This window comes from Lates calcarifer, linkage group LG19, assembly GCF_001640805.2.
Source record: "Lates calcarifer isolate ASB-BC8 linkage group LG19, TLL_Latcal_v3, whole genome shotgun sequence".
Taxonomy (NCBI): domain Eukaryota; kingdom Metazoa; phylum Chordata; class Actinopteri; family Centropomidae; genus Lates; species Lates calcarifer.
Genome location: NC_066851.1, coordinates 1,352,137 through 1,378,419, shown reverse-complemented (window position 1 = coordinate 1,378,419; position 26,283 = coordinate 1,352,137). Strand labels below are relative to the sequence as shown.

At 40.6% G+C, this 26,283-nt stretch overlaps 1 protein-coding gene across 1 annotated transcript; it reads right to left on the bottom strand.

The window, feature by feature from the left end:
* Nucleotides 1-8,048: 8,048 nt before the first annotated feature.
* LOC108897904 (piggyBac transposable element-derived protein 3-like) lies at nt 8,049-10,186 on the bottom strand. The gene is made up of 3 exons (XM_018697712.2): nt 10,111-10,186; nt 8,530-10,054; nt 8,049-8,253 (listed from the first exon to the last, which is right to left on the bottom strand). The coding sequence occupies exons 1-3, from the start codon at nt 10,184-10,186 to the stop codon at nt 8,049-8,051; spliced, it is 1,806 nt and encodes a 601-aa protein (XP_018553228.2).
* Nucleotides 10,187-26,283: the final 16,097 nt, after the last annotated feature.

The following is a 26,283-nucleotide window of genomic DNA, read 5'->3' as shown; positions in this document are numbered from 1 at the left end:
AACATGCTTCAGAAATGGGGGGTCCCTAAAAGTTCTGTTCATGTTGTGCTACGTGATAATGTGAAAAACATGATCAAAGCCATGAGTGACGCTGGACTCCTGAGCCTGCCGTGTGTCGCACACACCCTCCAGCTGGCTGTTAATGAGGGGCTTTTAGCACAGAGGAGCGTGGCTGAAATAGTTGGACATTTTAAACATTCCACCTTAGCCTACTCCTGCCTTGAAGATATTCTGTTTGTTAAAGGAAGATGCAGTTGAATGCTAAAATGTCAATAACAGTACTTTAACAGTACTTCTATTTGAGTAAAATGTGTGGCAGTGCCATATATAATGGAATGTTCCAATTTCAGTCACAGCAATTTCTTACAGCCAGAAAATGAAACAATATCTGATAAAAATAAAACATGTTTTCAAGTAAATGTACGAAGTGTAATGGCATTAATAAGTACTCGTATCGGTACTTGGTATCAGCAAGTACTCAGATCCAAGTATCGGTATTGTATCGGTTTGAAAAAAAGTGGTATCGTTGCATCCCTAATTGAAACTAATAATAATTGATTGCAGAGGCAGAGGTCAACCACAATGTTGATGTGGCCTGTGATGAAATTGAGTTTGACACCCCTGATTTAGAGAATCAAACAAGCACTCATTGTAGGGGGACACCACTGTTTCCTTGGACAGAAATTTTTTTCATGTTTGACTATTATAATTATATATTATAATATTGACTTTAATATTAATATTAGTCATGTCATGCCAATCAGTCTAATCTGAAGCCATAACTTCCAGTTTTAGGGATCTGGTTCTCCATTGCAAAGAAACACACAACAACAACTGGGTTTGAATATGTATACACGGTTCATTAACTAACACCTACAAAAAGTGAGTATATCATAAAATAAAGATAATAAAGGTGTAAAGAAACCAACATAACTAACATCAAACTAACATTATTAACTAACAGCAGGCTTTCCCCATCGCAGACTCTCCAGTACAGTTGCTGGACAACGATTTTGCCAGTGCATCTCAGGTGATCAGCCTCTGGTCTAAAATGCCGCAAGAACATTAGACGAACTTCGAAAAATCTTTAGGGCGAAAACGTAGATTATTTAAATAGATGTAAAATGATACTGTTCTTCTTGCTTGCTTTGTTGTTGCTTGGCTTGTAAGATAGAGGAAATCCTTTGCATGTTTATACTACTTACTTGAAGATGACATGTTGAAAGGAAGAAGAAAAAACCACAGATAAGGTGGATGGTGAGTGCATGGCAAGTCAGAATGAAAAATGATTTTCTCAATAGACTCTGAATTTAAATTTCAATTTTGAGTCCCCACCAACAAATTGCACTGACCATAGTGAATTATGACATTATACAAGATGAGATATGGGATATGATTTTAACAAGGTTTTACTGGCATTTTTTTGACATATTAGAGTCAAAGGTTTTTACAGAGGGATTTTGGACATCTCTTCTTATCACTCCATAAATCAGAATATACTGTCAACAGCCATAAAAAATACATTTTCACCATGTTCTTAAGAATAAAATGGTCTACAAATGAAGCTTAGCGAAAGTTCAATCGGGGAGACTGTCATAGACACACACATACCAGCTGAATTGCAAGTTGTTTCCTGCTGTCTCTAAGCCCCACCTGCCAATTCTGTTTTCATCCAGTCACAACCTGACACACCCAACTAGAGCCAATCACCTGTAAACTATCACAGTTTAAAATATTCTCTCTCTCTGCTGTCATTCAGCTGTCATTTCAGCACCGCAATGTTGTATGACTCTAGCAGTCAGGTAAGTGTAACAGATTAACAGTTAGGACTCAACACATTCTCCAGCCTCAAAACTCCTGCTCTCTCAGTTTCGTGAGCCCGGTGTTCTTGTTCCACACGGATCGCTGCTCCTCCAGTCCCTACCACACCAGCTGCTCCAGCCGCTCCTGAAATAATAAAAAAAAAAATACAATTGGCCTTCTGATTCTTCTCCCCAAGCTTATTATTAATAAATATATAGTGTAAGTATAATACATATATTTAAAAAAATAAATAAAAATGCGACTCCATCTGTAGGTTTTTTTTTTTGGGGGGGGGGGTTGATCCCTTTTCCTAGCCTTTAGTAATCCAGTTTCATTGCTATTAAAGGAAATCTCAATATGCTCCCCTTCAGCACCTATAGGTGCCCATCCACACTGCAAACTCAGCCACAATCCAAAGAATATTTCAGCCACTCTCCAGCTACTGGGCTGCTGGTCCTTTTCAGCTATGGTTCCTACATATGGCCAGATTTTGCCTCAGTTCTATCTGCTCAGCGTTCTCCAAACTTCATATAAGTCATGCATATACTGGTGGTGGTGTTACAAACTCATATGATTTCTGCTCATGTTTTCATTTTCTCTGCATCATTACTGGCAATTCCCCTGCTTTAATGGCTAGTGATTCCCTCTGCTCTAGGTAACAGGCGCCCTATCAGGGGGTCGATATTTTTTTTTCCTACATTGACTTCCTCTATGCAGCGTATTTCTTTTAGCATTCTATGGCCTCTTAGAATACGTAAACTCACTACTTCAAATTCTTTCAGTCCCGACAGAGGTATCTCCCTTCTTAATTAGCTTTTCACCTCAATCACCTCAATCACTTAAGCTAAGGGTGCTTTTCTATATCATCATTGTTAGCACAGGTGCCCGTTTTGTCCTTTCAAGACTGACCTCTTTTATGCACCTTCTCCCCTGTTTTAACCTCAGGCAATCACCCTATGTCAAGCATGGTTTAATCATCACTTTTAAAGGTTCTTTACAAGTGTAATGTATCTTCTCAGCATATTCAGTTTATTCATTTAGAATGAGCACTGTCTCCTCAGTTTCAATGCAAGGGATCTCCTCCACCTCTCTTCAACAATGGGCCTCCGCTCCTCCTGCACCTACTCCTCTCATATGTGTCCAGGTTCAGCCTCGGCTTTGGCTGTTCAGCTAGCTTTGTAGGCCAATTACATGTAAGTCTTGCATATACTGGTGGTGGTGGTGGTGTCACAAACATTCTACCTGGTCCATCGCATACTCCTTGTCTGACTGTTGCATTTCCCTGCATCATGGCCTCCCCTGCATTATTGCCTCTCCCTGTATCCCGGTTGCATTTCCCGCCTTATGGCCTTCTCCCTGCATTTCCTACATTTTCCCGCATCACTCCTGCATTCCCTGCATCACGGCATCCTCCCTGCAATTCTCTAGCTATCACAGTTTAAAATGTTCTCTCTGCTGTCATTCAGCTGTCATTTCAGCCACCACATTGTATGACCCACCTCCTCCCCTTCACCACCTTAACTGCAGATGCCTGGCCATGTTCTGTTTACCCCTGATCAGAAGTTCCCCCACAGGAAGCCGTCTCAACCTCAGGCCCCATTCTCTCCCCCCTCTCTCTCGTTCTCTCTCTTTCTCAACCCAACCGGTCGATGGCCGCCCACTCTGAGTCTGGTTCTGCTCGAGGTTTTTGCGTCTTAAACTGCCACTGTCGCCTAGTGCTTGCTCATAGTGGGAATTGTTGGGTCTCTCGTCATAAATGTAATAACATAAGAGTACAGTCTAGACCTGCTCTATATGAAAAATGCCTTGAGATAACCTTGATCATGCCATAAAAATAATTGACCTGATTAAGCCTCACTCACCACCACTGCCACCAGGTCTAGGCTGCGGGGGGTAGTTTCCTATATATCAGAAGCACCACTTAGATTTGAATGCTTCCCATGGTGATCTACTTCCTGCCAGGGTCTAAGCGTCAAAATTCTATTTCTCCTGTGCACAATAAAATTCCATTCTACTCCCAATTTGTGCGTGCTTTTGTTCTAAGTCTCTCCTGATTGAAATGAAGCTATGAATAATATAAGAATATAATAAGAATTCATATATGAACAATGAACAATATGACATGGTGCAGACAGCGGATATTGTGCTGTGTGCTATGTTAGAATGCTAAAACTTTTGGGGAATTCAGGAGAAATCTACACATTCACAATCACATCACCCATAGAGTTAATGTGACTTTGTGAACATAAAAGATGAAATTTGGGTAGAATTACTTTGTTTTTTATTATTATAGTTGCATTATTGGTACTTTGCTGAATAACATATTTCGATTCAGGTACATCCTAACAAGGTATGCATTATTTTTACACTTTAGGATGATTTAGGTGATGATAGAGCTGTTTTTTTTGTTTGTTTGTTTTTTGGCATGACTTGCCCAACAGACAGTGCAGACTACATGCGGGAGTCTGACCAATTAGACTGCTGTTTTTGTGATGTGGGTGACTTCCCTAAGTTATTGAAAAGGAAATGCCAAGGACTGGCTTCATTGTTCCGCAAAACAGCACCCACAAGGTCATTCCAGTTTTACACAGGTGTTTTGCACCTGTTGGTGCCTGCATCTTACACTTAACTTTCCTGACATCTCACATGTGGATACTGTATAGTCTGGATTCTGTGTCCCGTCAAGCTTTACACTGAAACTTTGATAGTTGTCTTTTATTAGATTAAATATTGGTGTGTATGCACATTTCAATACATAGACCTTAAGCAGGAGAATTTCTCTTCACCATCCCACTGCTTGTTGGACAATCCCTCATGTCCGACTGTGTGTGTCATTGGGAAGGAGGGAGGGGCTCAGGCAGGCCCCCAGGAGGGGATGACTGGACGCTTCATCACCCGATGGCCAACCTCTCACAATGATGCATTAAGCCCGGCAGGACAGGGTGTATGGACCTCTAAGGCCAAATCACACCACAGCTGAACACACACACACACACATACACACATCAACCGAAGGCATAATGGGCATGTCATTCAGTGTCTCCCAGTACTGGTGGGTTGGACTAGGGGCAGGAGTGCTGGTTAACAGACAAGGTAAAACACACTTAACAAAGACAAAGTTCTTAAAATTAATAGACACCTATTAAGGTGAATATGAACAATGACAAACAATGAGGATTTTGCCCCATCTGACTTTGTGCCATTTATGGAACATTAAGTTTTTCTTTAATTTTTTTTTTTTTTTTTAGTAATATGTCACATGTAATCAGCTGAAAAGCCAAAGAAGATCCATCACCAGAAAAGAAAAACTTTATTTCTTCACGAATCACGTGAAAACCAGGAACAATTTGGTTACACTTGACAATCTTGTGACATTAGACTGACTGCATGGCACTAAATATAAATGCTCAGGTTTAGCTATCACAGATATTGTATATATTGCCAAAAGATGCAATCAGCACTTTGGTTCAGAGAAAGATAACCCAGAAACTACTTCTTTGTTTGGCATAAGGAGATGGCCCTAATTGTTTCAGTGACCCCCTGACATTCAGTCTTATGCCACCATCAAAGTTACCACTTTCACAAATGAAATATAAAGGTCTATTTTGCACTGATTTCCATGATTTTACCAAGCATATCCATTCTCCCAAGATGATGAACCCTCTCTATTTTTCACACCTGGCTAGTGCAACCCTCCAGACAAAATGTCAAGGCCACACAAAGCTGTATATATCTTACTTTAATTAGTAATGGAATATACTGAGATAATTTATTTTCCGTGTGGGATGAACCATTTTAATCTTCTGTTTTTGAATCATCTTGATTGACTAATAGAATGGAAGTGAATAGGTTTAGGCTTTGCAGTGTATGATCATATAACTACTAAATTCTGGGATGTCTATGAATTAAATTAACAAATTAAACTCTTATTTTGGCATCTGCCCAAATGGATGACTGGTAACTATAGCACCAAATGTTTGTCTGAGACTGAGATCACAAAGACAGGACTTAAGTAACTGAACATACTGCTCAGTCTCGCTGTGAAAACTCCTTAAGCTGGATGATGCTCCATTCAGGGCCAAATAAATGTGCGTGTTTTGTTTTGAAGTGGTATCATAGCACTTGTGCAGGCAGCAACATGTGTGATTTCCATGCATTAAATTAAGTAATGCAAAAGTTACAGTTACAACTGATGAATCCTCAGTAAAAATGTCAGAGAGCGCATGGTAGCTTGACCTTGAAATATTTTGTAATGGAATAACTCCACCTGCCCACCACTCAAACTGTGCCTCTTCAAATAAATGTTGGAAATAAAATTCCATTATCCACCACTTTTGTTGATTTGCCAAACTGTATAAATGAGAAGGTAAAAACCTCTCTGGTTCTCTTATTGTCTAGCTCTGGGCATGCTTAGTCCCAATTATATCATATTTTAATTGTGTATGTATGTAATTTTGTGTGATGTGATGTTCACTTGCACATGCAGTATGAATGTTATAAGCCAAAGTCTAATTCATCTGAAACCCAGGGGCCATCACTGGTGGAATCTTTATTAGCCAGTTTATCTTTACTGAAGTTTAGAACTATCACTTCCATGTTGTATCTTGTATCCACTCAAGCATATTATTCATAAACTCTCACACTTTAACCAAAAAAAAAAAAAAATACAGCCTCCATATTTATCATTAATTAAATACTCTTTCATACATTTTTATTTCTCTACACAAAGCACCTCTTGATGAAATCAGAAGAAAAAAAAACAAGGTTTGAGAAAAGATACATTTTCTTCCACAAAAATATGAGAGTATCACATTGCTAGGAGGTGTGAGAGAGACAGAGTAAAAAAAAAAAAATTATTTGGCCAAGTGGTCAACAGACGGAGTGTTGAAGGCCTTGATGTTCCCCTCACATGGTGTTAAACACTGCCTCTGGACCACCACATGCCTGGTCACTTTAAGTGTATCCAACTGAAGAAATACACCAATTAATTATTCAGTCACTATAAAACGCTGCCACTTCGAGGTATACGGGCTCTTGTCCTGTTTTATTTAACGTGATTTGGAAAATGGTGTGTGTAACTTCTGCTGATAGCTGCACTATGCTTTAGCACACTCTAAAGAATGATTGCAAGCCTCAGTTTAACATGGCATAGAATGTACTACACAATGAGAACTGGCTGACTAGTAGAGAAAGATTGTATGTCATTGAATGCCAGTTCAACTGACTATAGGTATAGCAGGTATATTACAAAACACATTTCACATTGCAGAAAGAGTGGGACAACACATCTTGTTTGTGACTGGACAAAACCCAAGTCAGTAGTTTGTATATGATGTCTTCTACTATCAGAAGCCCCAAAAATGCATCATTTAAACTCTGGAAATATTGAAGCCGAATCTTTAAGATTTTACCCCAGCAAAACTAAAATTTGTTGAAATTTAGAAAGCACAGACAAGTGGCCACAGGTGTTACAAGGCTCACACAGTGGAAAAAACTGAATTAAAACCAAGAAGTTCGGAAGCCCACTGTATAATTTTGTCTTGTCTTCATTGCTCTCAAAGACTCTTTTCAATTATGTGTCCTATATTTGAAGATCACCGAGCTTGTTGTGGTTTGCTTCAGAACATCCTCTATCCTCTCATTTTCATCCATAGTTGTCATACTGCATCTACATATAGCATATGGCAAAAGGGAAAGGTATTGGTTATTCAAGTTACTCTGCAGATTTTTTTCAGAGTTGTAAGGCATATCATTTTATCAGTTGAGTCCCTCTGAATCATGTTATGTATTTATTTTTTTTCCATTTTGTACTTTGTTTTGAAGAAAATAGCATTTTTATGACTGGCAACAGTAGTCTCACAGCTTGTCACTAGGTCAAATGTCACCTAATAACAATAATAGAGAAATAGTAATATAATAATAACAAAATAATAATATAGTCATAATAAATAATAACAAAAAGGTGGCGCCTCAGGTTTCCCCTGTATAAAATTCAAAACAACAAACAATTTGAACTGGTTTCTTTATTCTCAATTTTTTTATACTCAAAACCTCAACAGTTTTTTCTTAGAACCTCTAAAAACATATATATATATATATATATATATGTGTGTATGTGTATAATATATATATATATATATATGTGTGTGTGTGTGTGTGTATGTATGTATGTATATATATATATATATATATATATATAACATATTTCTTCCCATACATTCCATCATCTTTCATGCATGTTCTACTCAGTGTGGTACTTCTTGAAGCACTCCACTAACAGTGTTGCAGGGCCAGTGCTTGAAACTATCAAACCTGGTGGCATCAGTTATCGCCACCGCCATTGAAGATCTTCTGCCCTGCCTACTTGGCTTTGTTCCATGGCGCAGGAGGAGGGTCTGGGCTACCAGCCTCTGGAAAGAGAGGAGATCCTTCTGCCCACTTTTCCAGGACCTAAATGAATGACAAAACAAGCATGATAGATGCATGAATGTGCCATGTTTTTGTTTGCATATGATGCTATTGATGAATCATCAATATCATCCTTTCTACAGCGTCATGCCCCATGTGTAGAATGTTCTGTAAAAGCAATATCACACTTGAGTTTGTGATGTTGGTCTGGATATCATCACTGTTGCTCTTGTCGACCGAAGAGCACTAGCGATGACCTCGAGTCAAACATCACAAACTCAAGTGTGATATTGCTAAATAACATACAGCCTTGTGTACCTGTAACAGCACCAGCTGTTCACCATGGCACTGTTCAGGGCCCAGCTGAAGCATGGCCACCACCACTTCTTGGACTGGATGTTGACTCTGTAGCGGCTGACAAACTGGTCATGCAGGTCCACTCCTCCCATGTGTGTGTTGTAGTCCTGGATACACTTGGGCTGTCTGACCTTGTCCATGGTCCGCTTCTGTTTGTTCCATCTCTTTGCCTCAGTTTCGGTGAACTCCCTCTCCATGTTCGACACCACAGTGACCACACTGTTGTCATTCCACCTTACAATCAGCTTCTCTGCCTCAACCAGATACTTAGAATCTCCTCTGGGTGTCTTCTTGAAGGTCTGGGGTGCTGTGAAGGGAACGTTATGGAGCTGAGTTTGTCGCATCGTGCCACAGCTGCCATAGCCTCTCAGGGTCATCTCATCCACCAGGGACAGGGTTGTGAAGAGGTTGTCGTGGTAAAACTTGACTCCAGGTGGCACTTGAGCTTTCTCTGCCAGGCCAAGAACCACACTTGGACCCTGACCGAGTCCAGTTTTCACCAGATGTGTGTGGCTTCCTACGTATGGCTCCATCTGATGGACAAACCCGGAGGAGGATGCTAAGCTCCACATTTTATACCCAAAACGAATAGGCTTCCCTCTAATAAACTGTTTGCACCCATGCCTTCCAAAATACTCAATCATCATCTCATCTACTGCCAAATGTTCTGCTATTGGGATTGCGTTGTTGATGTCATTCAGATGCTTAAAAAGGGGACACACCTTGAAGAACGGGTCAGCTGTGATCTTCATGTTGTCTACTAAATGAACAGAAGACATAATCTCATCAAACCTGTTCCTCTGCATGGCATCTTTTACAGCAGTGTTGCTGACATCATAATCGTCTGACCAGAGAAGACGCCACCTTGGGATTGTGTTGTATCCACTGATCAACAGAATATTATAGAATGTCAGAAGTTCATCCTCAGTCAGGTTGAGTGTTTTCCCTTTGATTGAATATTTCCAGTGTGGCATTTCCAGTGTGGCATCTCTGAGGGACTTGGAATAGAATGTGAGGAAGATATCCACTGGATCATCTGATGTGAAGCCAGGATCATGTTCTTTGGGGATATAGTGAGGGATCTGATATTTTTTGTTGGCGTGTGCTGGTGCTTTGGCCACAATCTTGATTTTTTTGAATTTCCTGTCTTGGTTTTTAGTTTTGTGGAGCATGGGCCCAACAGTCTGACTGGTCACCTTTTCATTTGTGCCACTGACCTTTCTAGTCTCTGTCTGACTCACTGAGGATGAGCACCCAGGATCATCATCGGGGGGATTTGGCAGTTGCATTTCTGAATTAAGTAGAAAGCCTTCACCTTTCAGTAATCTTGATGGGAGGCGGTTATGGTCATCAGTGGCCTCGTCATCAGATTGGTCACTGTCACAGTCTGTGTCATGTGCGTGCATTTCTGACTCCAGGCACAACTGTGATGTCCGCCACAGTTTCAGAGTCCTGCAGCATGGCCATGATCTCTGCTGTGGTGTACCTAAGGAGAGGACAACATACATGATTGATTTTTATTTTGACCTATGCCAGACCTACCGGTGCAATCTTCTTTCAGGAAGATTTGCATCCGCAATGTCTTCAGCCGGAAGGAGCAGAAAGCAGATGATGTCATGCGATAGGAAGCACTTGGAAACGATTTTCTTAAAAATCAAAACCTTTGTCTAAGTTGTCTACTAGCATATAAGTGGAAAAAGCTGCATTAGTACCTTTTAGATTTTTTATTGTGAGTCGAAAATGACAGTGATACACTTTGGCAACAATTGTTGCCAGTATTTTGAGACTGTTTTTAAAGAATTTCCTTAAATAACAACCGATAGGCTTGGGGCTAAGAGCCACAGACAAAGTAGAAAAGTTGGAGGGTGCTGAGAAGCAGACTAATACACTAATCACTGGTTTTATTTTTTGACAATAAGAAAAAAGAATAACTGTACCCTTTGTCTTTAGGACAGTCATGTTAATGTAATAGATATCCCTAAATGGACAAATTGACAAAACAAAAGCTCAGTGTTTTACTTAAAGTTTTCCATCACCCACATTCTTGTAAAGCAGGAACATGTCTCAAGCTGAGAAATGAAACTGAAAAAGAAAAGAGGAAGCAAGAGGTGGCAGGCAGGTGGAGATGAGAGGCTGAGATGTAGTTTGTGTATGCTGGTCCAATGCTGCTACCAAAGTGTGTACACACACATTAGCATAAAACAGCTTTGCATATGATCCGAGCACTTTCCAAGACACTCGAGACCACAGAAAGAGAAGGAGTTGAGAGGAACAAAAATAAAGCTTTTGCGTTTGCTATTTTTCAAGCATGAGACGATCACATGCCATCAGCAGCACCTCACATAACAACCACCCACCATCTACTAGCCCCTTATACACACCCACCCTGGATTGGCTCGTAATCCTCCTCAATGCACTCTTGTACACAGATAGCAGATACTTCAGGTGTTCTTATCTCTCTGGACTCTCAAGTCTGGCAATGTGTTTTCTGGTTTGGTCTAGACCCCTTAATTACAATGAAGGGAAATGCTACAGCATACTATTCTGTTTTAGATAACAGTGTTCTTCAGCAGTGTCAGCAGATTGTGCTTGTCCCTTTCCATCTCCTTGCACAAAGCCAGCATCATAAAGAAATGGTTCTCCTTGTTTGGTATGAAAGACGTTGACTGGTCTACACATACTTCTGACCTTGATCTCATCCATTGGGTTTGGTTTACATTAAGGTTATGAAATATTTAGTAACAATATTTAACTGATTTTTTGGGTAGTTTTACCTGATTTGAGCTAACTTGATCAACAAATGAATGGAATGGAATTTATTTATTTAATGTGTTTTCTGTATGGATTAAAGCACATTTAAAGTGCCCCTTAATTTGTAAGTGGAAAGGATTTTAGGATTTTTACTCAGCACTGATTAAGTTTCCAAATTTGGTGTTCAGTTGTTTATATAAACCTTATTATTATGGTAGTCATTTGCTTTCATAAAGCAAATAGAATAGACGCAAATTAATGCCCAGGGTTTTACATACAAGTGTATATGTTTACACTGACTATTTTATGTCTTTGGTATTTACTGAATGGAGGCACAAGAAGACTTTTTGCCCCCATTTTGTTCCCCCACTTTCAGGTTTTCATGTAGACATGGCGAGACCCCAGACCCTAGATGCTCCTTAGCCTTTTGCTGCTCCACAACTCTGTGCTCAATACATACTTCACACAAGTCACAAAAATCAGCACCTTTGTTGATGTTCTGGTGACAGTGGAAGAAATGGCAGGTAATGCTGTACAGGTCTGCCCATAACCTACCTGTTCACACAAGGATATTAGAAAATATTGTAAGTTCAGGTGCGTTGGGTAAAAAATTGACAAAGCAGCATTCTGAGTAATAAATTAATTATAGTCCACCTTTCTTTCGCTTTCTCTCTCTCTCTCCCTCAGGGGTCTTCTTATGTCCTGGCTGTCAATAATCTACATTACCAAACTATAAAATAAACTACATCTATCATACAGGTCTCTGCACCCAGACTATATATTGCATCAGGCCAAGCTAAAAAGCCAGTGTAGACCTATGCATGTAGAATACTATTTTGTTAGAGTGATCTGGAATTAAACTGATGAGAATATGAAATAGTTTGGAAAATTTCTCAAGCCGATAAAACTGGACACCACCCACAAAATTCATTCTGGTAATGCTTATTTATATCAACTTTCTCCTGATGTCAGTGGAAACATTATTGTAACTTCTGTGCTTACTGTTTATGCTAACAGACACATGCACATTCAACATAAGCATGTTTGTGTGTGTGTGTGTTCAGAGACTCAGAGCAACTCTTAGCTCATTAATGTAAACACACTACTAAACACGGGTTCTGCAGAGCTGCACCACTGACTCATATACTCCACTGGGAGACAGACCAACACGTCTGCCTGCTTCATAGCGCTTTATCTTGCACTGTCTCTCTTTGTCTGTCTCATGTCTCCTGTTTTCCCCATCAGACTTTATCTCTTCCACCATCACTTTTGCCCCTTGCCCTTTCAATCTCCACTTGTATTCATGCCCTCTTTACATGCTTTCCTTTTTTTCCCCATCCTCTTTTTCATGCTTGAACATCTGCCAGCAGTTTTTGAACTCACGAGTGGTCCCTCAGAAGTTTACACTGTGACACTAAAATAATAACCACCATATGTCATTTACTCTTTGCAACCATATAACCTTTCATCTAGAGTGATTTAAAGTAACAGGCTTGTGGCTGAAAGGATTTAATTGTGAGCTTTATAGTTCATGAATATAATATGCTGTACTTTTAATTTGTCCAGAGGACAAATGGAAAGACAGAATGCTGATGTTGGTGTTACTTTTAGTTGATATGTAAATATTAACATAATGGAGAAGGTCAAAGAGCATGCTCCAGACCAGCCAGCAGAATTTTACCATTCCTTAGGCTGCTGTGAAGCTAGTGGTACAGACATAAGTTATCCCTACACTGACGCTGTTGGCTAGCAGACATAGTATCTGTGCTATTATCAGCTGTGGAGAAACGTTAAGCTAACATTAGCCAGATATGAATATCTGAGCATGAAAATTGAGTCTTAACCTTGTAAACAGGTTGCACAGTTAGAGACTAGCTAGTAAACAAGTGCATTTAATAGCTATATTTCCCTCAAGAGTTGGTGAAGACCAAAAACAGAGCTTAAAGAGAGTGGACATTGGACACATTTCTCATTAATTAATGTTGATGTTGCTCTGTGACTGTAGGGTGTGTCAATAGGTAATTGTCAGAGAACATGTCAGCAATATCAGCTAACATGATGTCAGTGTTATGGTTACAGCTACCTCCAACTCCCATTAATGGGAACCACTGCACTGATATGCCTAACCTACACGTATTTCCACCACTAGCTCCATTTGAGCAGTCACAACAATAAAATGCTGCTGAGACACTGATCCATCAATTCTATGATAATTTATCAGCCACAGTTTAATAAAATGAGATTTAATAAAATTCTAAATGCAGAACTTCAGCTTGTAATGGAGTAGTTTATGTATTCTCCTCATCTCATAGCTTTCCTCCTGGCTGCGCTTCCAATACAGTCTGTTTATATTAGAGCTTTTATCCAATCAGATTTCAGCCCTGTATTGCCAAGGTAACAGAAATCTGCCTTGAGGCCTTACAGTGCAGGCCCTTGTCATTTAAAATAAATGGCGATCAAAGTGTTGCCTCACTGATCGTTTAACCAATCAGATTTCGAGTTGGCAAACTGCATCTATAGCTACTAGCGCAAGCTAAAACATGTTAGTATAGATTTAATAGCTATTCAGCCCACAATGGCTGAAGGAGGAGGATGAGTTCAATGGCTCTGCTGTAGAGGTTATCTGTGCATTTCAGTTTCATCATTAAGTCCTTTTCTATCTCCATGGAGGCTGATGCTGAAAGTTGAGTCTGCCCAGTTTGAAATCGCTTTAGAATGAGACTGAGAATGTCCACTTGACAGAATTAGTTTTTTTTATTTGTCTACAAATAATCAGCAATTTTGGTGAGTAAAATACATTTTACCTATACTTTATTGTTTACATTTCTGTCATTTTATTACTTAATATTGATTCCTTCTGCTGGTAGATGATGTGTATGGCACAGCTGTGGCTGCAGTGTTTGGAGACCTATTGAATTGTGTAATTGGGTTTTCTATAGCATTTCTTAAGTAATGGCATTTCTGGCTACATGACATGCCTGTCTGTGATGAAAAGTTCTGTTATACTGTGTTTCTATATTATTATGTATATTGTTTAGAGAATCTGCCTGTGCTTTAAAAAAAAAAAAAAACAACTTTATTTATAACACATGAAAGATGTACAGGGTCAAACTCTGTGCTTTTCTGTCCAACACAGAATCACAGCTCCTAAAGAAAGGATGTTTTCAGTTTATACACAGATCTTGGCTGCCACTGAGATACTTCTGGGTCATTTCACTCAGTTAAGAACCTTCCTAAGAAAAAAAGACTATTTGACTGCATCCCTGGTGTGGAAAAACAGAAGCATCCTCTTTATCATCCTCTTCCTGTTCAGTGGTGCACCTGTGTTGAGACAGTTGATGTCTTGTGTGAGGAAAGATCAAAGAGGACATTAATTCAATTCAATTCAATCAATTCAGTTTTATTTATATAGTGCTTAATCACAACAAAAGTAATCTAAAGGCACTTTTCATACAGAGCAGGGCTAGACCATACTCTTTAAAATAAGGCCTATTGCAGCGTAACTAAGGGATGGTTCAAGCCTGAGCCAACCCTAACTATAAGCTTTATCAAAGAGGAAAGTTTTAAGCCTACTCTTAAAAATGCAGAGTGTGTCTGCCTCCCGGACCGAAACTGGGAAAATGTTCCACAGTAGAGGAGCCTGATAGCTGAAGGTTCTGCCTCCCATTCTACTCTGGAAAACTCTGGGAACTACCAGTAAACCAGCATTCAAAGAGCGCAGAGTCCTAGTGGACTATGAGCTCTTTGAGGTACGATGGTGCCTGACCATTAAGGGCTTTGTAGGTGAGGAGGAGGACTTTGAATTCTATTCTGGATTTGACTGTGAGCCAATGTAGAATGTGGTCTTTTTTTTAGTCCCTGTCAGTAAAAATAAGTCTTTAGAGAATTACAGTAGTCCAGCATGGAAGTACCAAATGCATGGACTAGTTTTTCTGCATCCCTTTAGGACAGAAAATGTCTAATTTTGGTGATATTACATAGGTGAAAGAAGGCAGTACTAGAGGTTTGTTTTATGTGGGAGTTAAAGGACATATCCTGATTGAAGATAACTCCAAGGTTCTGGTGATGGGGGTCAGGAGGTTGGAATAAGCAGATCAGAGATGGCGGGAGGGGGAATGGTGGTGGAGGATGTCAGTGAGATAAGAGGGGGCAAGTTTATTGAGAGCTTTGTAGGTGATGAGGAGTTTGTACTGGATACGATATTGTACAAGGAGCAAGTGGAGCTGTTGGGGGACAGGGGTAATGTGGTTTCTGGAGTGAGTGCAGGTGAGTAAAGCAGCTGAACTTTGTATGAGAGTGGAGTCCATTATGATACCAAGGTTATGCAGTGAGGGGGAGGGAGTGACATTATGACCATCAGTGTCACGAGGTCAGCTCCCTGACCTGCCTGTCAGTGTCTGTTTGTTTGTCTCTGTGTTGCCTGCCCCTCCCCCTTGCTCTCTGTCTCTCCTGCTGGGTCTGCCACTCCACACCTGCCGTGCCTCTACGATCAAGCTCACCTGTTTCCCATCAGCTCATCACCCTGGATGTACTTAATCCCTGTTTCTGCCTTCATTCCCTGCCGGATCGTCACTCCAGTACATGGTTTGTCTTGCGAGAACTTCAGCTCCTCTTTGCCTTGCTAGTCAGTTCGTTAATTACCTTGTTGTCTTTGTCTAGTTTCTGCCTGCCTGCCTGCCTGCCTGCCTGCCTGCCTGCCAACCTGCTGCCAGCCCACCCGCCAGCCCACCAGCCCACCTGCCATTCCCTCCAGTCCACCTGCCAACCCTTCTCCACCCCTGGACTCCTTCACTTGCCGCAGCACCCCTCTCTGGACCAGCACCATCCTGACCCCTTTACACCACCTATTCCCAAATAAACGTTGTTTGTCTTGCAATCTGTGTTCTGCTTCTGGGGTTCCTAGCTCAGTCGTGACAATCAGTGAGGATGGAGAAGTCCTGGGCTGAGAGTACGAGAGCTTTGTGTCCAATAATGATGAGTTCTATTTTGTTGCTGTTGCGTTTCAGGAAGTTATTGTCCATCCAGATTTTAATATCTGTCAAGCAATATGTGATGGTGGAGAGAATGACTGGGGTGATGGATTTGGTGGATATGTACAGTTGTGTGTCTTCAGCATAACAGTGAAATGAAGCCATTGGCGGCGTATGACGTATAACATGTAAAGGATGATTGCAGTTGTTGACAGACATGTAGTGGTGACGGTCGGAGAGGTAGGAGGTGAGCCAGGTGAGTGCTGAACCGGCGATACCAAAGGAGAACTCTAGATGGTTGAGAAGGATGAAGTGATCAATGGTGTCAAAGGCGGCACTGAGGTCAAGTTCAAGTTTGAGTGAGGATGGGACAGAACCAGTGGTGAGGGAAGTGTTTATGATGTTGGTGATGAGTGGGATGAGAGAGGGAAGACGGGGGGATGGGATAGGGTACAGGTGGCAGGTGGTGAATTTCACCACTAAGTGCAGGGATGGGCATCAGGGTGTTGTGCAGGGCAGGCCAGCCAGACAAAGGCAGGGATGCAGATGCACTAATGCCTCTGCTGGGGAAGGAACCTGAGCTGGTGCAGGAATTGGAGCAGTACTTGTTCACATGGCACAGGTTCTGAAGCCAAACTGCTGGAGAGGAACTGGGCACTTTTATGGAGTTGCCTTGGATGACAGGCACCAGACAGGTGTTGGAATACTCACAAGCCCCCAGCTGAGCGCTGCTGTGTTGGAGTTCTATCTGGCAGACAAGAGGGTCATCCTCATTGTGAGCTTGTGTGTACTTATGCATGGAACAGCAGGCCAAAGTAAAGAGCCTTCTTGGAGTCTCTGGGTTGTATCTTAGGAAACATTCTGCCTGGGGACTGTACAATTCTAATGAAGGACTTGCATACACAGGCCATGCTGGTGACACCTGGAGGTGTTTGATTGAACACCCTGCTTGATCTGAGCAGGTTGCTGTTATTGGATTTCTGTGTTAGTCATGGACTGGCAATACCAAACACCATTTTTGAGCTGAAGTGGTGCATAGGTATGCCTGGTGCCAGAACACCATAGACCAAAGATCACTGTTCAATTTTGTGACTGTATCATCAGATCTATGGCCCTATGTCTTGGACACATGTCTTGGAAGAGAGGGGCAGAGCTGTCAACTGATCACCATCTGGTGGTGAGAGGGTGCTGACTCAGACCATCAGCACCAGCTCCCCTCAAGGCTGTATTCTCTCCCCTCTACTCTTCTCCCTGTACACCAACAGCTGCACCTCCAGTCACCAGTCTGTCAAACTCCTGAAGTTTGCTGATGACACCACCCTCATACGGCTCATCTCTGGTGGGGATGAGTCTGCCTACAGGAGGGAGATTGATTAGCTGGCCATGTGGTGCAATGAAAACAACCTGGAGCTTAATGCCAGTGGACAGTGGAGATAGTTGTAGACTTCAGGAAGAACACAGCTTCACCCTCCCCCATCATTCTGTGTGACTCCCCAGTCGAAACTATGGAGTCCTTCCGTTTCCTGGGGACCATCATCACCCAGGACCTCAAGTGGGAGCTAAACATCAGCTCCCTGATCAAGAAGGCCCAGCAGAGGATGTATTTCCTGCGCCAGCTGAAAAAGTTCAACCTGCCAAGGACAACGATGGTGCACTTCTACACCTCCATCATTGAGTTCATCTTCACCTCCTCCATCACAATCTGGTACACTGCTGCTACTGCCAAGGACAGAGGCAGACTGCAGCGTGTCATCCGGTCTGCTGAGAAGGTGATTGGCTGTAACCTGCCTTCTCTCCAGGACCTGTACACCTCCAGGACCCTGAGGTGGGAAGGAAAGATCATGGCCGATCCCTCTCATCCTGGTCACAAACTCTTCAGGACACTCCCTTCTGGCAGGAAGTTGCAGTCCATCAAAACCAAGACCTCATGCCACAAGAACAGCTTCTTCCAGTCTGCAACTGGGCTCCTCAAAAAGTTCTAGCCCCCCCAAACACACTCACACAGACTGTCACAGACTTTAATCCCCCCACCTCCCACTACATGTTAACGTTATACACACAGCTATGCATTACATTAATGCACATCTCTCCGGACAATTGCTGCCACCTTCAAACATTTCCACTCTACACTTTACATTTTAATTATGTATATTTATGTTCCTTGTGTATATATTTATGTTCCTTGTAAATGTAGTTTTTGCTTTTTGCTGTCTCTACTCCTTAGTCTTACTTCTACTTCTCTGTATCTGTCTTTGTTTACTATCATTGTTCTTTAGCACCGATATACCAAGACAAATTCCTTGTATGTGCAAACTTATTTGGCAATAAAGTTTGATTCTGATTTTGATTCTGAGAACAAGGCCTTTCAGGTTTGGCTGGCATAGACGTCTCCTGAAGCAGCAGATAGGTCCAAGGAGAACAGAAGGACTGCAGTGACAGCAGCCACAGAAGCAAAATCTTGGGTGTGGGAGGAGTATAAGGAGGCTATGGATGAGGACTTTGGATTGGCCTCAAGGAAGATCTGGGAAATTGTTCATGATTCTGGAAGGGAAAGCAGGGCTTGACTGAATCTGTGTTTAGCGGGGGTGGAAAGCTGCTGACTCTGAATATTGACAAGCAGTGAAAAGAGCACTTTGAGGGACTCCTGAACCCAACCAATATGTCCTCAGTGGAGGATGCAGAACCTTGAAGACTCAGGGGAAGCTTCAGCCATATCACTGTCAGAGGTAGCTAAGGTATTTAAGAAGATCCTTTGTGTGTGTGTGGGTGCGGTTGAGATGTTAAGCACTTTGGATATTGCTGGGCTGTTTTGACTGACAATGTTGCATGAAGGACAGGAACAGTACCTGTGGTGTGGCAGATGGGGGTGGTGGTCACCATTCACAAGAAGGGGTACCAGAGGGTGAAGTCCAATTATCAGGGTGTTGTTCCCACTAGGTTAGGGAAGGGTTGCTGCCCCAAGTCAAGGAGTTGAAATATCTTAGTATCTTGTTCACGAGTGAGGGTAGGATTTAGCAGGGGAGTGACCGGATGGTAAAGATGGAGCTGAGCTGGAAGACTCTCATTTGAACAGTCAATCTACATTCCAACCCTCATTAATGATCATGAGCTTTGGGTGGTGACTGAAAGAATGAGATCACAGATGCAAGCAGCCAAAATTAGGTTCCCCAGTAGGATGTCTGGGCTCAGCCTTAGAGAAAGGATGAGAAGTTGGACATCCAGGGAGAGCTTGGAAAAGAGCCACTGCTCCTTCCTGTTGAAAGGAGCCAGTTAAGATGGTTTGGGCATCAGATTAGGATTCCTCCGGGGCACCTTCCTATTTGGGCTTTTCAGGCACATCACACTGGGAGGAGACCCTGAACTTGCTGGAAGGGTTACATATCAAATCTGGCTTGGGAACACCTCAGGATCCCCCAGGTGGAACGCATTGCTGGGGAGAGAGACATCTAGAATACCCTGCTTAGCCTGCTGCCTGCTGCACTTTGTGTGTCTCTCTCTCTCTTCTCAGCCACCTCCTCAAGCAGGGTGTTGTGTCTCTCCACACTCTGATCTCCACAAGGCCTGCCTGAAGCACAGGACTGCACTGGACTTAACTTTGGTAGCAACACAAGACCCTACCAAAGGATTTAAAATCAAGCACCAGCAGGTACAACATAAGGTCTACCAGCTGGGTTTACCACCAACAGGAGCCACAAAGCCGAGTGAGCATCAGCTCCTCATAACTCATAACTCCTCATCAACAACACTGAAGCCACACAGTCAGGACAACTACAGTTTACTGGAGCAGGTCAACAACAGGACTTTGCAAAGAAGTACACCAAAGTACTTCAAAAGGACTTGGTAATGGAACTGGGCCTAGTTTACCCTACCTTGCATAGCACAGCTTGGCTAAGCATAGCACTACTCAATTTTGTCAGTGTATGTATTGATTTGATTAAGTGTATTAAGTATGTTTATAGTCAGGTTACTGATTATTAGCATTTTCACACATGTAGGATTGAAGTTACAGCTCACTGTTTTGCACACAACTTGCTAACCTCCCCCTTTATCTGACACTTTCTGACTTGGCCCCGTCTGACAAAGGAACACTCCTTTATTAACCTCCCCCACATGTCATGCGGTTGGTCCTAGAAGGCATCTTTTGATTCTGCCATCTTGGTTACAGTTCCTTTGTTTTAAGCCATGCTGCATAAGACATAGGACCCATTTAAATCAACCATCTTCCCATTGTCTGATTTCCTCCACACACATAAACATACACACATGCACACCCATATAGAGTGTTTGTCAAATTCTGTATTTTGTCATCTCATTTTTGAATTTGTTCAAATAAATACCTCTGAACATTGAATATTTTGCTGGTCTGTTTAATGTTATATGAAAGTGAATATTGCTAACTTGTACGCTGCAGAACTTTTTACTATGGATTCATTTTAGCTGTAGTTATTAAATTAATTAATTAATCAATCATTATTAATTGATTAACAGTAATAATCAAGGTCCCAAACTGTTAGTTAGTATAATTAATGAGACTGATTTAGTGAATTGGCTATCTGGTGCTCATAGATAGGTTTAATGTAAATTAATAAAAGTACATTTAAATGGCGTGGCTTGTTTAAAATTGCCAGGAGACAATTAGCAATTAACAATAGCTAAAATATCTGGAGCAACCATACAAGATACAAAGCAATATTTCAGATGGTTGCCAGAATGAATGCACTCTGAAAAGCAGGTGGGTAATTTTGAAAGTGCAACAGTGAGTTCCAAGGTTGATAGAAATATTTCACTAAGGTGAACTAGTTGACATTTTGTGAACTATATTTCTGTGATAAAACAGAAATACCTCTCTATTCCATAACTAAATTATGTATCTGAGTCCTTGTTATAGGTCTGCATTAGTTAAGCAGACTAGAGTTTTTCATGAGCAGGACTTTTTTTTCCATGGCCTTCTCTTTGGTTCCTTTCAGCAGGTGTCAGACTTTTGTACATTAAGCACTGAAGCTTCTTCTCTTGACCTCAGCACAGCCATTGATCATCTTACAATTATTCATTTGTTTTTCAGATAAATCCCCTGACAGGTCACTATTGTGTGCATCTTAAACTGCATCCACTGCAGTCTCCTTATTGGAGCACTTCTCTTCCTCAGTCTGGCCCAGTTCTAGAGGTTGTGCTGATATTCTGTCCACACATACCAATCACATACCAGCATAAAAGTCCTTTCCATCGCTTGAATTTTGTAAACTTATGTGAAATATTTTGCTGTTAAACAGCACCAAGGCACACAGCCAACAGTGTAAATAACATTTTCCTTTTAAATGTCCCAAATCACACCTACTGTTGTCATTACTATGCATTTTTCCTTATATGTTCTTTTAAAATGTATGAAACAATTCAAAAATGACTGTACATCCAAATAAACTTTATAGTAGAGATAAACTCAAGACACACACACACACACACACACACACACACAGAGAGATTCTGTTTCTTCTTTTATGGCAAACTTTACTATGGCAAAGGAAATGAGAAGACAACAGAAAGGAGAGGATGACTGACTCCTCTGTGGTTAATAAAGAGCAAGAAGTCTCCAACTCCTTATGCAAATATTTGTTCTTCATTTTCCACACAGGGACACTTCCTCTGTCTCTTAATTGTCCTTTTCTTTTCCTTCTTTCCCACATTCAAAAATTAACTAAATATAAACTGTGTAAAAATAATAAAATAGCTGTGGTCAAATAATGAAATATTCAAATTCAGAATTATATCAATTGTGAGTAAAACTTGTGAATTATACTGATCTCTTTAAGGTTGTAATATTTTTTTTATCACCTTTCCTGACAAACACACACAGCATTCCCTATGTGTTACACACACCAATTAAAAATTCTTGTCAAATGCTCTAAATTGACTCTCTTGCCATTTTCTCCAGTGAAGTGAAATTTCCTCTGCAGAGATAAAGTCATGTCCATTTTAAGAATCAATAATCCGTTTATAAATATGTTATTAATAAGGGAGTTAAGCCGCATATATATTTCATGGCAGAGGAAGGGAGCGTCTCCCTAAGGCTGTGGGGCTTTACTCCGTATCATTCATTTATAATTAATCTGCACCACTTGGGACTTGGTGAATTAGGAATCCCGCAACAGACAAGAGCTGTTCTGTTCCTGTTCTGTATCATCTCGTAAACTTGGGAGGTCCTTCTCATCACTGGTGTTAAAAAAAAAGGAAAGAAAGAAAGAAAACAGAAAGAGAGAATGGAGGAGAGAGAAGAGAGAGATTTCAAGAGCACCAAGTGTAGCAAGTAACAGTCACACAATCCTGGACCAAGCAAAAGATGCTTTTAATGTAATTTGTTATTGTTTTATTTTTGAATAACACATTTTATACATTAAATAATAATGTTTCAAGACATGTATTTTAAAAAGATAAATAATGTAATGGTTAAAAAAAGAGTTGAACTGTCGACTATACTCATTCTTGTGTTAACCTACTCCAGTTACTGTGTTTGCACCAAGAAACTTCACAGTCTTTTTGATGTTTCCAATGCAACTACCCAATTTCCATGTTACCAGTATTTTTTTTTTCCAGTGTAATTTTGTGTTTATTTATTGCATAACCGTAGTTAGTGATTACTAACTATTAATGTATGGTACTGCCTCTGTGTTTATTGGTCATGTTTCCTAACACAGTGTACATACAGAACCATAGTGTATATAGCATTATTAAGTATGAAAGTTTACTCATGACCTGAGATGTATAAGTCTTATTAAATAAAAAAGTCCAGTCACTAGCCTTTTAACTAGATATCAGTCTTCATCAGCAAGGTTCAACTGCTAGAATAAAATAAAAAATCACTAGCACTGTCAATTTTCCTGCATCATCAATTCATCATATTTAATGCATAATGACAATTTATCAGTTATATTATATTATATTCAAGACTTTAGGTCCAAAGAGTAATCTATGCTATGTATCTACTGTAGCACTTATTTTTGCTGTTGTGATGCTTCATTTGTGTGGATTAAAAAACAACAACAAAACAATCCCAACTCTTTTTTTAAATAATCAAAATATATAAAAGAAATATAAGTGATGAATATGATGAAAACAGATTTCCACAGAATACTGCATCATTTACAGTGTAATATATAATATTTTTTGATGATTTAAACTTTTGTCTTGAATTATATCAAACAGACTAATCAAGACAATATAGGAAATAATAGAGAAAAAACAAACAATAAGCATTGCAAAACTGATCATTAAAAAGTGTACATTAACCATCCTATGTGACTTTGACACATACTGTTTACAAAAGAGATCTAACTCTGTCCATCAGTATTATAAAAGTGCTACTAGACGCACCTTCCAGTCATTATTGCTGTCTGATGCACTCCCTTTGTGTTTTAGGAAACAGATAACACCTCACGTTCTCCTAAAATATAAAGTTTTGAAGAGAATACAAACTGGAAGTCGGTGATGTTCACAATATGACATCAGTCTTCATTTAGAATTATTGAATTTTTGGGATTACCCACAGCTCTCCCATACAGCGGGTCATCTTTTAAAACATGTCTGTATTAACTAATAGTGGTCCAGCAAGAAATTTTACCCTAAACTCAGCTGACATGGCATTTAGATGGCATGGCATGTTCCTTAGAGGGGCAGGCACACACACACACACACACACACACACACACACAGAGAGAGAATGGGTCTAGCCTTCTATTGTCCCTGGTTAATCAGGGGTGGACTGACTTTGCTGTCACTTTCCCCCAAAAACAAAAGACTTGCTGCAGATGTGAGGGAACTGTATCAGTGCAGCATCTCCCCGGCAGCACCAGGGCAGCCAGGCAGGCGAGAAGAAAAGCTCGATCGCTGCTTGATGGCTGCAGGCGAGGAGAAAGACATTGCTGACAAACGCATTAATTACTTTATCAACTTCATTTCCCAATTAACCTTACATGCCACCTTCCAGGTAAGCTAGCCGGGGGAGGATGAGCGTTGCAGGGCTCTGGTGCCGGCAACTCCTCATCAACCAGACAGAAAAAATAAAATAAAATATGAGTCAGAAAAAAGATGAAGGGAGTAGAGATGAAGAATCCTGGAGACAATAGTTTCCTCTGCTTTTTAAAAAAGCAAAAGAGAGACAAAAATGACCAGATAACATTGTCATTAGCATGCATTTAGAATTTTCTACCAATCCCAGATGTGATTACCAAACAAAATGTCCAGTTTAATTAATACCCTGTTTGATATATGTTGTCATTCACCCCTTGATTTGCATTTTGGTTCATTCTTAATATTGGTGTGTCAGCTGTTTAAAGTCTTTCCTTTTTCTCTCCACTTGTTAACTCAACCAGCACCACACTGTTATATCTCCGACTGGTTTGGACACTTTTTTCATCACTTCAGAAATAATAAGACAAGTCAGGCAAAATCAGGAGAGGAAAATTAAGGGAAGTGTGATTATGGCATCAGTAGGTGACTCTGAGGAATTAGTGTGACTTTATCATTAGTCCATATTAAGAATGGAAGCTCAGGCTATTCAATTTACTCTGGGGTGAAGGAGATACTAATATAACCGTTTTTTTTTCCTTCTGTTTTTTGAAAATATAAAAGAGCATTGAAGGCAATGTTAGAACAAATGAACTGGAGAATTCAGGAGCAAATTTGAGATATTTCGGAAAACAGTCAATATTACCAAAGAAATCATAATATTTCAAGCTAATGTTATAATATTTTAGTAATTATGTATTGTATATGTATGTATATGTATGTGTTGTACAAATGCATCTTTGAAATGAGAGTAATTAGTTGATACCAACAGTGGACAGAGATATGTGTGTTTTCTTGCAAACAGATTGTATTTGTAACTTTAGGCTCACCACTATCCATCACAGCAGTGTATAGCTACAATTGCAAATTACTGTGAAGACAAATTCTCTGACAGTCTCTGGCATGGGCACCCATACTTATAAAATGAGAGTGAAATAAGAGCAGACCTTTGCTGTGGATTCACTTAGATCTTCATGGGTTCACATTTAGGATAGCTTAATTTGGAACTTTGGTCTACTGCATTGTTGAACATTACATGACCATTTTCCACAAGACTGTTTGCCAGAATTACCAGAATTATTGTGAAAGGTTATTGATCTACTATCAAAGCCTTCCAGTTTGAGTAGAAAATCTGGGAGGGAGCTCTTAATCAGATGTTTAGCCTACAATTGCCCCAACACTCAGGGGGGTTCACTAGTCACTTGTCGACATGTTAATTATGACCATGGCAGGAGAACTGAAACACCAAGACTTGGAAGTTGGAGTGGGATAGAAAAGCAAATACAAAGCAGCTGTGGCCTGGGCTGGAGCTACTTGGAATGAGACTGAGATATAATGAAATAAAATTGTGGCTGGGACTAGGATTTGAATTGGCATTGGAATTTTAGCTAAAGATTAGACAGACATGTGGACAAAGACTGAAGAGGGACTAGGGTATGGATTGAGCCTAATGACAGGGGACTAAATCTGGCACTGAGAGAAAAACTGAGAATTGAGAAAACAGGAGCCAGATTTAAAGGGGGCTGGAAATGGGACTGGAGGAGCTAAAGATCACTAATCCTGTGATTGTGGCTGAGGCTGGGATTGAGGCTAAAACTAAAGGTGGCAGTGGGAGAGGAGCATAATAGGACTGGGATTTGAAAATTAAGACCAGAGCTACAGGCAATGATTGGAACTAAAGAGGCATGAAATTTGGGCTGGAGGCTGGGACTGAGGCCACAGGACTGGACTGGGGCTAAGCATGGCACCATGATTGGGCTCAATACACGATTCTGCCTGAGACATGGATTAGGACTCACTGGGAATGATGTTGGGACTCAAATAAAATTTGGATTGGGTTTAAAAACTGAACCTGTTTTTACTGGCATTAGAATCAAGGCTGGTACAGAGACTATTATGACAAGTTATGAAAATAATCACAGAAATCAACATTCTT